The sequence below is a fragment of the Leptodactylus fuscus genome, chromosome 6, assembly GCF_031893055.1.
Source record: "Leptodactylus fuscus isolate aLepFus1 chromosome 6, aLepFus1.hap2, whole genome shotgun sequence".
NCBI classification, from domain to species: domain Eukaryota; kingdom Metazoa; phylum Chordata; class Amphibia; order Anura; family Leptodactylidae; genus Leptodactylus; species Leptodactylus fuscus.
Genome location: NC_134270.1, coordinates 67,156,993 through 67,170,224, shown reverse-complemented (window position 1 = coordinate 67,170,224; position 13,232 = coordinate 67,156,993). Strand labels below are relative to the sequence as shown.

The window sequence follows — 13,232 nt, the reverse complement described above, 5'->3', positions numbered from 1 at the left end:
CATACAGACAGCTGTGTGTATATGTGTGTGTGTATATACATCCCCTAAGTATATATTGAATCACACATATATGGAATGCGGACACCTCTCCTCTTGTCTATTGTGTGATGCATTGATGGCTGCTACAAACGTTACACTATATGCTATACACTCCATGCTATATGTATGGAGCAGACTTTATTGTATTGCAGCAGTCTAGATTATAACATAATGAAAGTGCTGCTCCTCTTATACAGTATTGTGTAAACCTGCTTCAGATAGTAGATTTCTAGAGATATGAGCAGTCCCAGGTAAGGGCGGCTTACAAAGGGGTTTTTATACAAGGGTGTTCACTGCTCCCCAGTTATTGCGGGGAACACTTTTCTTTTCCACATTCAGCTCCAGTGAGTAACCCGGTGTGCAGTGATTACATGTCTGTTTTGTGGCTTTTCTAAAGGATAAAACGCGCACAGTTCGGGCCTCATGACTGGGTCTCCATGCCAGTAGCCAGTGGGGCAACCTCCCTTCTCATAGACTCTTTGGATCCGGAAACGGAGTACCAGTTCAGTGTTCTGGCACAGAACAAGTTGGGGACTAGCTCATTCAGTGAGGTGGTGACCGTGCGAACACTGGGTAAGAATTCTTGTTCTTCTGTGTTGTGACTTATTTATTGTTATCAGTATAATACAATGTTTCCTTTTTTCTTCTGTTTTAAGCTTTTCCCATTACAACTCCTGAGCCACTGCTGGTTCTGACCTCACCCCGCTGCCTCATAGCCAATCGGACCCAGCAGGGAGTGCTCCTGTCCTGGCTCCCACCAGCCAATCATAGCTTCCCTCTTGATCGGTACATAATGGAGTTTCGCTTAGCGGAGCGATGGGAGATTCTGGATGACTCGATTTCAGGGACTGAAACTGAGATACTGGCAAAGGAATTATCCCAGGTATGGCACTTTAACGCAATTAAAGCAAGACATGTAATAGCACCCTAACTAAGGTCTAGTTCAACAAGGTAACTTCAAAAGTTGCCTTAAATGTTAAATAAGCCCCCTTCCCCATGCAGTCTAAGGCTTCCCCAGGCAGCATTTCTGTTTCTGTTTAATCATCTCATAAGTGATAATCTACGTTACTAACCCTTAGCTGACATGAATGCAGAGATACATCTTTTGTCCTTCTACATACTCTTGCTGACATCCATCATATGAGCACTTCCTTGTATCCCATCTGTATATTGCATGGAACAGATCCCAATACTATCCCAGGTGAACGCTTGTTTAGTAGTCGCTGGAACCTCCTATCTGTTTACTTCCTGAAGATATATTGTATGCTTTCTTTTTTTCTCTAGGACACCTGGTATGAGTTCCGGGTGCTGGCCGTCATGCAGGATCTCATCAGTGAGCCCAGTAACATCGCAGGAGTGTCCAGTACAGGTACAGCGAAACAAAACCTACTAATGCTGTTTAGAAGTGCCCTTGGGCAAATGACAACCTATAATCCACCTCACCCATGTCCTTTTCAGGGCCTTCATTTATGCACACCACAAGCCATTGCAGTCATTGCCATTGCAGTAAATTCACATTTATCACTCTATAGGGGGTTATGAAGGCTTTAGTACAAAATTTTAATTTTTTGTATGAAAGGGCATTACTGATTTTATTACAAGTATGGTTTGTAAGAGTAAGCTGGATTGTAGGTAATTATTTACCCCAGGGATGTTTTTATGCAACTTTTCTATACCGTATCTCTACAGTACTCGGTTTCTTCCTTTTTGATGTTTGCAATCCACTAACTCACACAGATATGTACGCTTATGTACGCTTCATAGGCCAGGCACACAAGCCAGCAACCTTAGTTGGCTTTAGTAGTGCCCCCTCTACTGGATACTTCCAACTACTTCTAATGTTACAAAGAATAGCAGAGGTATGGTGTCATGTCAAACTTGATTTTCTTTAAATGTCACTATTGTTGGTCAAAGCTGATGCTGTGGATATTGCCTACTTGGATTTCAGCAAGGCCTCTGATACATTGCCACATAAAGACTTGATAGATTATTAAAGATTGGACTTAGTCCCTGAAAAGTTCAGTGGATTTGCAAATGGCTGAGAAATAGATTAGAGTGTTGTTGTTAATGGTGTGCAGTCACAGGACAGACAAGTCACAAGTGATATTTCCGAGGTCCATCTTGGGTCCTGTTCTTTTTAATATTTTTTGTGGATGACAAAGAAGGTTTGGTAGGTAAGGTTTGCTGATGACACAAAAGTTTGTAATAGGATTGATACTCTTGGAGAGATTTGAAATATAGAAGAGGTCTAGCATTAGTGGATGAATGTTCCAAACAATGATAACCAAAGTTCAGTATTTTCAAATGCAAGATAATGCATTTGTGGAGAAGGAACCCTCTATCTGAGTATTGTACTGGTAGCTCTGTTTTAGATACGACTTCAGAAGAGAAGGATCTCATGGTCTTGATATCTGATTGCCTCAAAATGAGTGCACCATGCACCTAGAAAATCAGGAAAGCAAGCAGGGTGCTTGGCTGTATAGCTAGAAGAATAACCAGTATGAAGAAAAATGGTGATTCCACTGTAAACAGAGCTGGTAAAACCACATCTAGAATACTGTGTCCAGTTCTAAAAATGCCAACTACAAAAGGTCATAGAAAAAATGGAGTGGGTTCAAAGGTGGGCCACAAAAATGGTGAAGGGTTTGAAGCCTAACACATATAGGCTAGGATAGGCTTAAAGGGGTTGGTCACTTTCAGACCAATACTGAGAGACAAATATTGTTTGTAAAATAAAAAGTTGAACAATTTCGCAATATACTTTCTGTATCCGTTCTTTGAGCTTGTATAGATTTTTTTGTTTTGCTTTCATTCATTCTGCTTACTCCTAGTGGATAAAAGTCTGACCATGGTCATGTGATATACAGTGCCTACAAGTAGTATTCAACCCCCTGCAGATTTAGCAGGTTTGATAAGATGCAAATAAGTTAGAGCCTTCAAACTTCAAACAAGAGCAGGATTTATTAACAGATGCATAAATCTTACAAACCAAAAAGTTATGTTGCTCAGTTAAATTTTAATAAATTTTAAACATAAAAGTCTGGGTCAATTATTACTCAACCCCTAGGTTTAATATTTTGTGGAATAACCCTTGTTTGCAATTACAGCTAATAATCGTCTTTTATAAGACCTGATCAGGCCGGCACAGGTCTCTGGAGTTATCTTGGCCCACTCCTCCATGCAGATCTTCTCCAAGTTATCTAGGTTCTTTGGGTGTCTCATGTGGACTTTAATCTTGAGCTCCTTCCACAGGTTTTCAATTAGGTTAAGGTCAGGAGACTGACTAGGCCACTGCAACACCTTGATTTTTTCCCTCTTGAACCAGGCCTTGGTTTTCTTGGCTGTGTGCTTTGGGTCGTTGTCTTGTTGGAAGATGAAATGACGACCCATCTTAAGATCCTTAATGGAGGAGCGGAGGTTCTTGGCCAAAATCTCCAGGTAGGCCGTGCTATCCATCTTCCCATGGATGCAGACCAGATGGCCAGGCCCCTTGGCTGAGAAGCAGCCCCACAGCATGATGCTGCCACCACCATGCTTGACTGTAGGGATGGTATTCTTGGGGTCGTATGCAGTGCCATCCAGTCTCCAAACGTCACGTGTGTGGTTGGCACCAAAGATCTCGATCTTGGTCTCATCAGACCAGAGAACCTTGAACCAGTCTGTCTCAGAGTCCTCCAAGTGATCATGAGCAAACTGTAGATGAGCCTTGACATGACGCTTTGAAAGTAAAGGTACCTTACGGGCTCGTCTGGAACGGAGACCATTGCGGTGGAGTACGTTACTTATGGTATTGACTGAAACCAATGTCCCCACTGCCATGAGATCTTCCCGGAGCTCCTTCCTTGTTGTCCTTGGGTTAGCCTTGACTCTTCGGACAAGTCTGGCCTCGGCACGGGAGGAAACTTTCAAAGGCTGTCCAGGCCGTGGAAGGCTAACAGTATTTCCATAAGCCTTCCACTTCCGGATGATGCTCCCAACAGTGGAGACAGGTAGGCCCAACTCCTTGGAAAGGGTTTTGTACCCCTTGCCAGCCTTGTGACCCTCCACGATCTTGTCTCTGATGGCCTTGGAATGCTCCTTTGTCTTTCCCATGTTGACCATGTATGAGTGCTGTTCACAAGTTTGGGGAGGGTCTTAAATAGTCAGAAAAGGCTGGAAAAAGAGATAATTAATCCAAACATGTGAAGCTCATTGTTCTTTGTGCCTGAACTACTTCTTAATACTTTAGAGGAACCAAACAGAATTCTGGTGGTTTGAGGGGTTGAATAATAAATGACCCTCTGAATAAACTTTTCACAATTTAAAAAAAAATTAAACAAAGAAATAACATTCTTTTTTGCTGCAGTGCATTTCACACTTCCAGGCTGATCTACAGTCCAAATGTCACAATGCCAAGTTAATTCCGAATGTGTAAACCTGCTAAATCTGCAGGGGGTTGAATACTACTTGTAGGCACTTGTATGTACCTGGTCATGTGATGAATACACAGGTGCGTAGCTCATTATAGTTACAACACAGTAATCATACATCTACATGCAAAGGTCTAGAAAACAGTGAGGAATTGATACAGAAAGTATATTGGAAAATTGTATAGCTTTTGATTATACAAAGACTAATATCGGTCTCTCACAATTGGTCTGAAAGTGGCCAACCTGTTTAGATCTTAAACAGTAAAGCCTTGAAGAAACAATGTAAAGGGAGGGGGCGGCGTGATTCAAACTTTTAATATAGTTCAGGAAGTAAGTGTGTTTTTGTTTTGTTTTTAATAAAAACCTAAAGACAAGAATAAGGGGGCTAAATCTGAGAAAGATCAGAAGCAATGTCAGGAAATATTATTTCAGTGAAACAATAATTGAGGCTTGGAATAAACTTCCAGCAGATGTGGTTGGGAAATCAAAACCAAGTGACTTTAAAATGTACCTCCAATTATAAACAACATTTCATAAATGTATAATACATTTAAAGGGGACTTTTCACCACCCCAAGGCTGTGGAGTTTTCTGTACCATGTTATAGGCGCTGCTGCACAGAGTCTGGGGCATTTAGAATTTTGTCTAGCCCCCCTTGTTGCGGAGTTCTGAACCCCGTTATTTTTGGCACCCTGTATGTTAATTAAAGGGGTTGGCCACTTTCAGACCAATATTGACAAACAAATGTACAATAAAAAGATATACAATTTTCCAATATACTTTCTGTATCAGTTCCTCACGGTTTTCTAGATTTCGGCTCATTCATTCTATTACTTCGAGGAGATAAAACTCTGACCATGGTCATGTGATTTACGGTCCATGGTCATGTGATGAGCACACAGGTGCCGCTCGTTATGGTCACAGCCCAATGATCAGACATCTGCCTGGTAATCAGCTGTGCACCTGTGTGCTCATCACATGACCATGGACCGTAAATCACATGACCATGGTCAGACTTTTATCCTCTAGAAGTAACAGAATGAATGACAGCAAGCAGAGATCTAGAAAACCGTGAGGAATTGATACAGAAAGTATATTGGAAAATTGTATATCTTTTTATTGTACATTTGTTTGTCAATATTGGTCTGAAAGTGGCCAACCCCTTTAAGCCCTACTGACGGTGGAGGGAGCATCGACGTCATTCTGACACTGTCCAGTTAGCAGATAGCAGTGTCAGAGTAGCTTCAGCAGCGTGATCTCATGAGATCACGCACTTCTCTCTTTACAGGACTGAGAAGAAGAGCCGGAGGAGCAATTCCAGGGAGAGCTCGGAAGCGGGATGCAGGAGAATTTCAGTGGCATCACTACAGTCATCACTCCTCCGGCTCTTCTTCTCAGTCCTGTAAAGAGAGAAGTGCGTGACAACATGGTGGCTCATTGGTTAGCCTTGCAGCGCTGGAGTTCTGGGTCCGAATCCCACCAGGAACAGCATCTGCAAGGAGTTTGTATGTTCTCCCTGTGTTTGCATGGATTTCCTCCCATTCTACAAAGACATACTGATAGGAGATTTTAAAAAAAAGTACATTGTGATCCCTATATGGGGCTCATAATCTACATTTAAAAAAAAAAGCCTTGGGGTGGTGAAAGGTCCTCTTTAAATATAAGAAACTATGTAATAATAAGCTGTTTTCCTGCTCCTTATTTTCAATGTACTGTTTGTTTATGTCTTCAGCCTTACACATACAACTTTATGGAACATGGAAGAGCTAAGCAGAATTCACCTGCTGTCTGGTTAATTGATTTATTGCCTTATTCTTATTATCAGCTTCTTATCTACAACTTACCAGTGTTAAAAGAGCATGGAACATCAGAGTGTAACAGCAGCAATTATTTGGGATCCTTCACACGGAGTTTATGCTCCGCTCATTCTGAATGTAAACTCGTTCAGAGTGAGCGGCATAAAACAGATCCCATTGATTTCTATGGGTGCCTGCTTACGCGCGCTACCCATTGAAATCAGAATGAGCAGAGCGTAAACTCCGTGTGAAGGCTTCCTTTTAGTGTCTTTTGTAATATGGAGAAAGTAACTGCCTGAAAAGTGGAGAATAAACCATATATTTCTTTAATATGATATTTTACCAAATTTCTTATTTTCACTTTTACTATTCAGATATGAAAAGTTGTTTATAACTGGAAGTATGCTATAAGCCTGCCTAGGATAAACATGTGTCTGTCCAAAGATAGAATGGAAATAATATAAGGGTAGACTAGATGGACCATGAGATCTTTATCTGCTGTTAATCTTCTATGTATAACAGATAGACCCTCTGATGACACATGCAGGATGCACAAAAAGTATGTTCAGTGGTCTAGGTCATCAGGTTTTCTTCTGTATAGTGTAAGCTCTTATGGTCAGGGTTGTCCCGCTTCCTCTACAGTGTAATGTCTTATGGTTATCAATGTCCTCTCTCCTGCAGGGTCTAATTTTTGTATGATCAGTGGGGATTATAAGTGAAAGATATCAATTGAGATTGTATTATGTAAGCTTGTATGGTAAGTGTGGTGCTCTGTCCTGTACAGTGTAATGTTTTATGACCAGTGCAGCCATCATTCCTGTAACACGTGAGCTCTTATGGTCAGCAGGTTTCCTTTTTCTTGTAGTGTGAAAGCTTTAATGAGGCATGATGTCCACTTTCCTGTATAGTGTTACCTTTTATACTTTCTTGTAGAGTGGAGTCTCTTATGGTCAGTGGAGTCTCCTCTCCTATAAAGTGTAAGCTTTTGTGGGCATTGGGGTTCTTTGTGTAAGCTCTTGTGGTAAGCAGGGTCTTCTATACTATAGTGTAAGCTCTGAAAATCTAAAATGTTTCCTCTCTCCTGTGTGCTCCATTATACAGCACTGTTAAAAACAGATGCAGCTTTTTTAACTTTACTTTGTGGAAAATAACTTGGCACAAAGACAAAAAAAAAAGCCATTAAAGCACCAGTTAAAATTTGCTACATCTGTAAGTTGAAGCTATGATACTAGATTATATGTATAGTATTAGTTTCCGTGACTTTAAGGTATGTTTAAGATGGATAACTGTTGTATACATAATGACTGGAATGGTGGGAATGCGTTTTTTTGGCAAATCTTTAGACTGCACTCTTGTCCAAACTTTTAACCAAAATGAGCTCTCCTCAATGTATCTTTATCATATAGTTGATGAAAATGTGGTTTCTACCTTTCAGATGTCTTCCCTTCTCCAGATCTGAGTGATGAAGGTTTTGCTCGGCCTGTACTTGCTGGAGTAGTTGCTACTATCTGCTTCCTGGCTGCTGCTGTTTTGTTCAGCACATTGGCCGCATGTGTTGTGAACCGACAGAGAAAGCGCAAACTAAAAAGAAAAAAAGGTGAGTGTCTTGCCCATGCCTAGAAAGCTCTGATCGCTGAGCTTTGCCTTACTAAGGGAGCAGCAGCAGGGAATAATTTATCCTTCAGCACAGTGAGATGAAAAACAATTACCCTTTTTATAGAGGCTTCTAGCTCTCTCCAGCTTAAAGAGGTTGTCCAGGCAAATTTTTATATTTTAAATAGGATGGCGGAGGTGAAAACATTTTAAAAAAAATCATACCTGTCCCTGGTATTCTGGAATCCAACCAGTGCGGTCCGGTCCTTCTGCTGGGCTGTCTCCTCAAAGTGAAACTACTTGCAACTGTAATGACTCGGATCCCTTCCACTGAAGCCAATCAGCTTCCTCAGGAAGAGAACCCGGGACGTCACAGGTAGTGACATCCTGTGCCCTTCGTTGAGGTCGCTGATTGACTTCAGCAGTCATGTGTGACGGGCTTCAACTGGAAGATAACAATGGACCAGGAGGACCGGGCCGTACTGGGTGGCACTAGAGCACAAGAGAAAGGTGAGTATGATTTTTTTTTTTTCACCTCCCCTAGCCTGTTGCTAGGCTGTGCATCCTATGTGGGGCCGAGTTTGCAGCAGAATGCACTCAGAATGTCATCCGAGTGCATTCACTTCTGTTGGGGGCTTCTGATTGATTCTGTTTTGATAACACGGGGCAGGATAGGACTTGCTCTATAATCATAATGGAATGTACAACTGAATGCACTCAGATAACACTCAGATGTCACTCCAAGTATCATCCAAGTGCAAAAGGCTGCAAACGCGTGTGCATGGGGTCTTAATGTCCCCTTTATAACATTTCCTGTGCACTTGAGCCTTTTCATTGGAATGTATTGATCACCATTCACTCATATAACTACTGATGTTCATTCCAGATTATACTTACTTTACATCTCCCTAACATGAAAATACATGACTGTGCTAGCCAATTATTGCAGTGAGGCATCACCTAAATTAAAGAACGGCAAACAGTTTTTTCTGCCATGTATTTATGGACATTTTGCACTTCTTGTAACTGGGAAAAATTTACATTATTGACGTGTACAAACCCTAATGCCCATGTATTTTCTCAAAGTAAAGACCTGGCACACAGTTAAAATGCATTTTATACATAGATACACCAAATTGCATTTTCAAGTGTAATTTTCAATACACAAATGCATCGTACATATCATTTATGTCCACATCTACATGCACACAAATTCACATGCATAAATATAAATACCGGAAATGGAGGACAGAACTGAAAGTCTGGACTACTATCTTGAAAATGAAGTATGAAGTAATCCCCACACATTCTGTTTTCCTTGAAAGTAGGCACCTTGAAAAACTTATTGTCCTACCTAGTAATTTACTCTTGGTTCACATCTGCAGTGGGTTACTCCATTCTTCTAGTTCATTACAGGACCAGAAGAATGGAAAAAATGTGTTGTCTAATGGATCCTGCGGGACCATCTAATGAATGGATCCCAAGGGACCCTATTGACTATAACAGTCGTTTGGATGCCCTTTAGGTGTCGCTTTTGTTTGTTTTGGATTTTTTTGGAATATATGCAGCAGTGGAAAGCAATGCAGCTGTGAATAAACACTGGTGTCAGTAGAATTATCAGCAGAGACAGAATATTTTTTTTTGCGTGCCTCCCTGTCTCAAACTGTGCAGTAGCTCCCTGTTCCCCTAACTCTCTAACAGACTCAGAAGCAGCAGTAGTGACTGCTCCCTCCCCTCTTTCTTCTACACACACACTCAAAAACAGCAGGAGTATGGTGTGCATACAGCAATCCTGCTGCTGTTCATCACTGGGGTCAGAGTGGAATTTTTACTAGAAACAGCAACAGTGTCTGTGTCTCAACTGCAGCTCCCTTGTTCCCAATCACTGCAGCCAAAGCTACCTCCTACCCAAAACACACACTGAAAAACCGGAGCAGTATAGCGGACATCATACAACAGTAATAAGCAAAGTTTCTCTGAATCCAGCAGATCCACAATCTTTGTGTGGATCTTATCTTTGCAGTTACAGCAGCTTCTTTTCCCTATTTAAAGCAGAATATGTAAAATGATAGATCAAGACGTACAAAGCTTATACTACAAGCCTCTACATCAACAACAACTTTTGCTCTCAACTGGTGAAAAATAGGAAATGCAGCATTTGGCACAAGTGTGATAAAAATATAGTGTACATCCCAAATGGCTACTCTGCTGCTAACTTGTACATACAGCATTGCATATGCATTGCATATGCATACAGCATTGAATGCTGTGTATAAAAACGTAAGTTAACATTATATATACTCACACCTGCTTCCATATAACTTTGCATCAATCAGTGATTAGAGTTTTGTGAGCATATATGCATGTTTCATACTGATGATTTATCCAGAGCATATGTCACCAGTATCTGATCTGTGGGGGTATGACATTAGACCCTGCACAGATAAGGTGTTATGGCTGCCTCCAGGCATTCAAAACTATTGCAGGGGTTGGGGAACGGATACAGTCTTCTCCTACATATGTAACTGGAGCAGAGCTGCAGCCCCATCCACTGTATAGCGGTGGTGTGGGGCAACTGCAGTTTTGCTTTTGTTTCTAGAATAGGTATACATTGCATGCATCCCTGTCTACTACAGAAGCTTGGATAGGTTCACTCCTGTGGATAGGCCATCAATATCAAATATGCATTAGGGGTAGACGCCGCGGGACCCTTTGCGGGCCGTACACGCTCCCATTGATTTCAATGGGAGCAGGGATCGTATGCACCGCGCTAGTTTGCGGCCGTGCATTTATCCACGGCCGCAAACTAGTGCGGCGCATACGATCCCCGCTCCCATTGAAATCAATGGGAGCGTGTACGGCCCGCAAAGGGTCCCGCGGCGTCTACGTGCCACATCACGTGGCACGTAACTCCGTGTGAACTCCCCCTAAAACACTTGCTCGGGGAGACCCCTTAATCAAAACGTATGGATCAGGCACCGACTGTGGGATTCACTGTTGAAGCCTACTGGTACATGCAGCACTGTACCACTTATCTAATAAAAAGCTATAGAGAAGATAAAGGACAGGCTCACACATTCGAATGGTGTGTGTGCTGGAATCCACCACAGAAATACCACCTCCCATTCATTTCAGAGGAAGGCACATGTTTCACTTTCCGCTAGCTGAGAGAAGAGATGCCCTGCTTGATTTTCAAGTGGATTCTGTCTGACCCTCCCATTAAATTTGTTCGGAATATGAAATGTTTAATACCGTCGGCAAGACGATTTTTGCAGCTAATTTTGCAGGGCAGGTGCCATTGCAAAATCTGCCATATGAACTTGCCCAAAAGGAGACTGAGCATGCTTTTCCTGGATGAAGATGGACTACAGGACCTATACAGTGGCTACAGATCTCATACAGTGCTAGGGAAATGGAAATTTTTTGGGCTTCTTCTAGTGACATAGACAGTTTGATTAATTACTTTCAGTGAGTGACAATGACATTTTGCAAAGTACGGTACGTTTATATGTAGTATGATTGTTATGGGAATTCCCCTTTAAGTAAAAGCACTGTTGGATTACAGACTTTTCCTAATTACTGCCCTGCAGTAGCCCTAGATTTACAACACCCGTGAAACTTGGTCCATGTGTGTGCTGGATTTTCCTGGCCTGAACGTCATGCCGGGATAGGAACTCCTAGCATTATAGTGATCCATGCTGCTAGGAATTCCTGTAACTCCCTGCTGTCATCGGAACTCTGTAGTGATCTTACAGACATCACATGGGTTAGTTCGGCATCGTGTGATCTAGCCTGAGCTAAAACTAGTTGTACCAAGGATACTGAATACTGGTCTTGACTACTGAAGTATTGCCTTGGAAAGGAAAAGGTTAAACACTAGGTAGAGCTGTCTCTTTGCCTAGGGCTATATAGCAACCTTGGCAACTTTGGAATTTCAATGTGGTTCCATTCACTTACATTAGGGAAACAATCACAGGGCAACACAACACACTTTGTTTGTATAACAGGAGTTGTGGCCAAAGTCTCAGTGTTGCTCTAGCCTAATTCTAAATCTGGATAATTTCTTTGTTGAGATGAAACTTCTGACTCCACCGATATTAGTGTTACACTCTTATTAACAAATACATAACAGACAAAGATAGAAATGTCAGGTTGCTGAAAAACTCCGCATACAGTCATGTCTCAGGCAGATATGTAAGTGCCTACAATTGTGGTCTGATGGCACACTAGGTCTTGCCACAAAGCTGTTCTGACCTAGCTGTAAGAAAGCATAAGGAGCAGTGGTTACATGAGGATACGCACACATGGCAAATAGGCTTCGGATGGTCCAGGCAGATGCCCAGTTGAGAACATATTTTGATCCACTGAAACGCATGGGTATCTCCCACAGTTTCCTTGTCCGCCATCCAGACACAGGTGGTACCTTCACTATACATTCCTGGGTCTTCCTGAACCATTTCCAGGTGCTTACCTATAAGAAATTTTGGTAACATTGTGACCATTACAAGCCCTGTCTATATAGTTCCAGGCCATCTATGTCTTTAGCAATGATTACAGGTTCAGTGTGGGATCTGATGAAGGATCATACTTGGATTCAAGTATGGAGGACTCATGGGTGAGTGCTTCAATCCTGCTGCCTGTGGAGCGATACACTGTCCCAAGCGCTGGTATGTTCTGAGGAGCCATCACATATGACAGTTGGCCACCCCTATGAGTGATATGAGCGACACTTACTGATGGTTCAGCAATATGTGGCCACGTCTGATCTTTAATGAAAGGTTTTTCCAATTGGTGTTTTTAACCAGGATAATGCTAGCCCGCACACAGCAAGAGTTTTTTTCAGGAAGGTTTCCACCAGATTACAAACCTTCTTTGGCTTGCCTGGTCACCAGATTTATCGGCAATCATGCATTTATGGGACCATCAGAGACGCCAGCTTTGACTACCTGCGAGTTTGCAGGAGCTACATATCATCATTACATTCACACACAAAGTTTCATTTGAGTCCAACTTTTTTTTTTTTGGTCAACATATGTATTATGTAGAATATTCTAAACATGGTGAAGGTCAAAAGCTAATATAGTCGACAACAAGCAAAAATGTGCAATAAATGAACTGTGCTAGGATGCAGTGTCATGGGAGAGATTTACTATTTCTCACGTAGATTTTTTTCCACTGGCTACTTACTTTTTTGCACATATCCATATACAATGTGCTGCATGGTAAATGGACCATTACTTGCAACAAATGGAACAAAATAGGCACTCGAGAATTAAAAAGGTAATAAATCTACTTTAGTGTGTTATTAGCGTAATTAACATGTGCTATGTGTTCTTGTCTCTACAGATCCACCACTTTCCATTACACACTGCCGAAAAAGCATGGAGTCTCCGTAA

At 41.7% G+C, this 13,232-nt stretch overlaps 1 protein-coding gene across 4 annotated transcripts in view; it reads left to right on the top strand.

Moving 5' to 3' along the window:
• The window catches only part of IGSF9B (immunoglobulin superfamily member 9B), a 55,809-nt gene that overhangs the window by 24,476 nt on the left and 18,101 nt on the right, over window positions 1-13,232 (top strand). For all 4 annotated transcript variants that reach the window (XM_075280112.1, XM_075280110.1, XM_075280109.1 and 1 more), the window contains exons 13-17: window positions 437-612; window positions 696-922; window positions 1,324-1,408; window positions 7,679-7,840; window positions 13,183-13,228. In XM_075280112.1, the coding sequence (XP_075136213.1) occupies window positions 437-612; window positions 696-922; window positions 1,324-1,408; window positions 7,679-7,840; window positions 13,183-13,228 (696 nt within the window). The remainder of the gene's footprint in view (window positions 1-436; window positions 613-695; window positions 923-1,323; window positions 1,409-7,678; window positions 7,841-13,182; window positions 13,229-13,232) is intronic.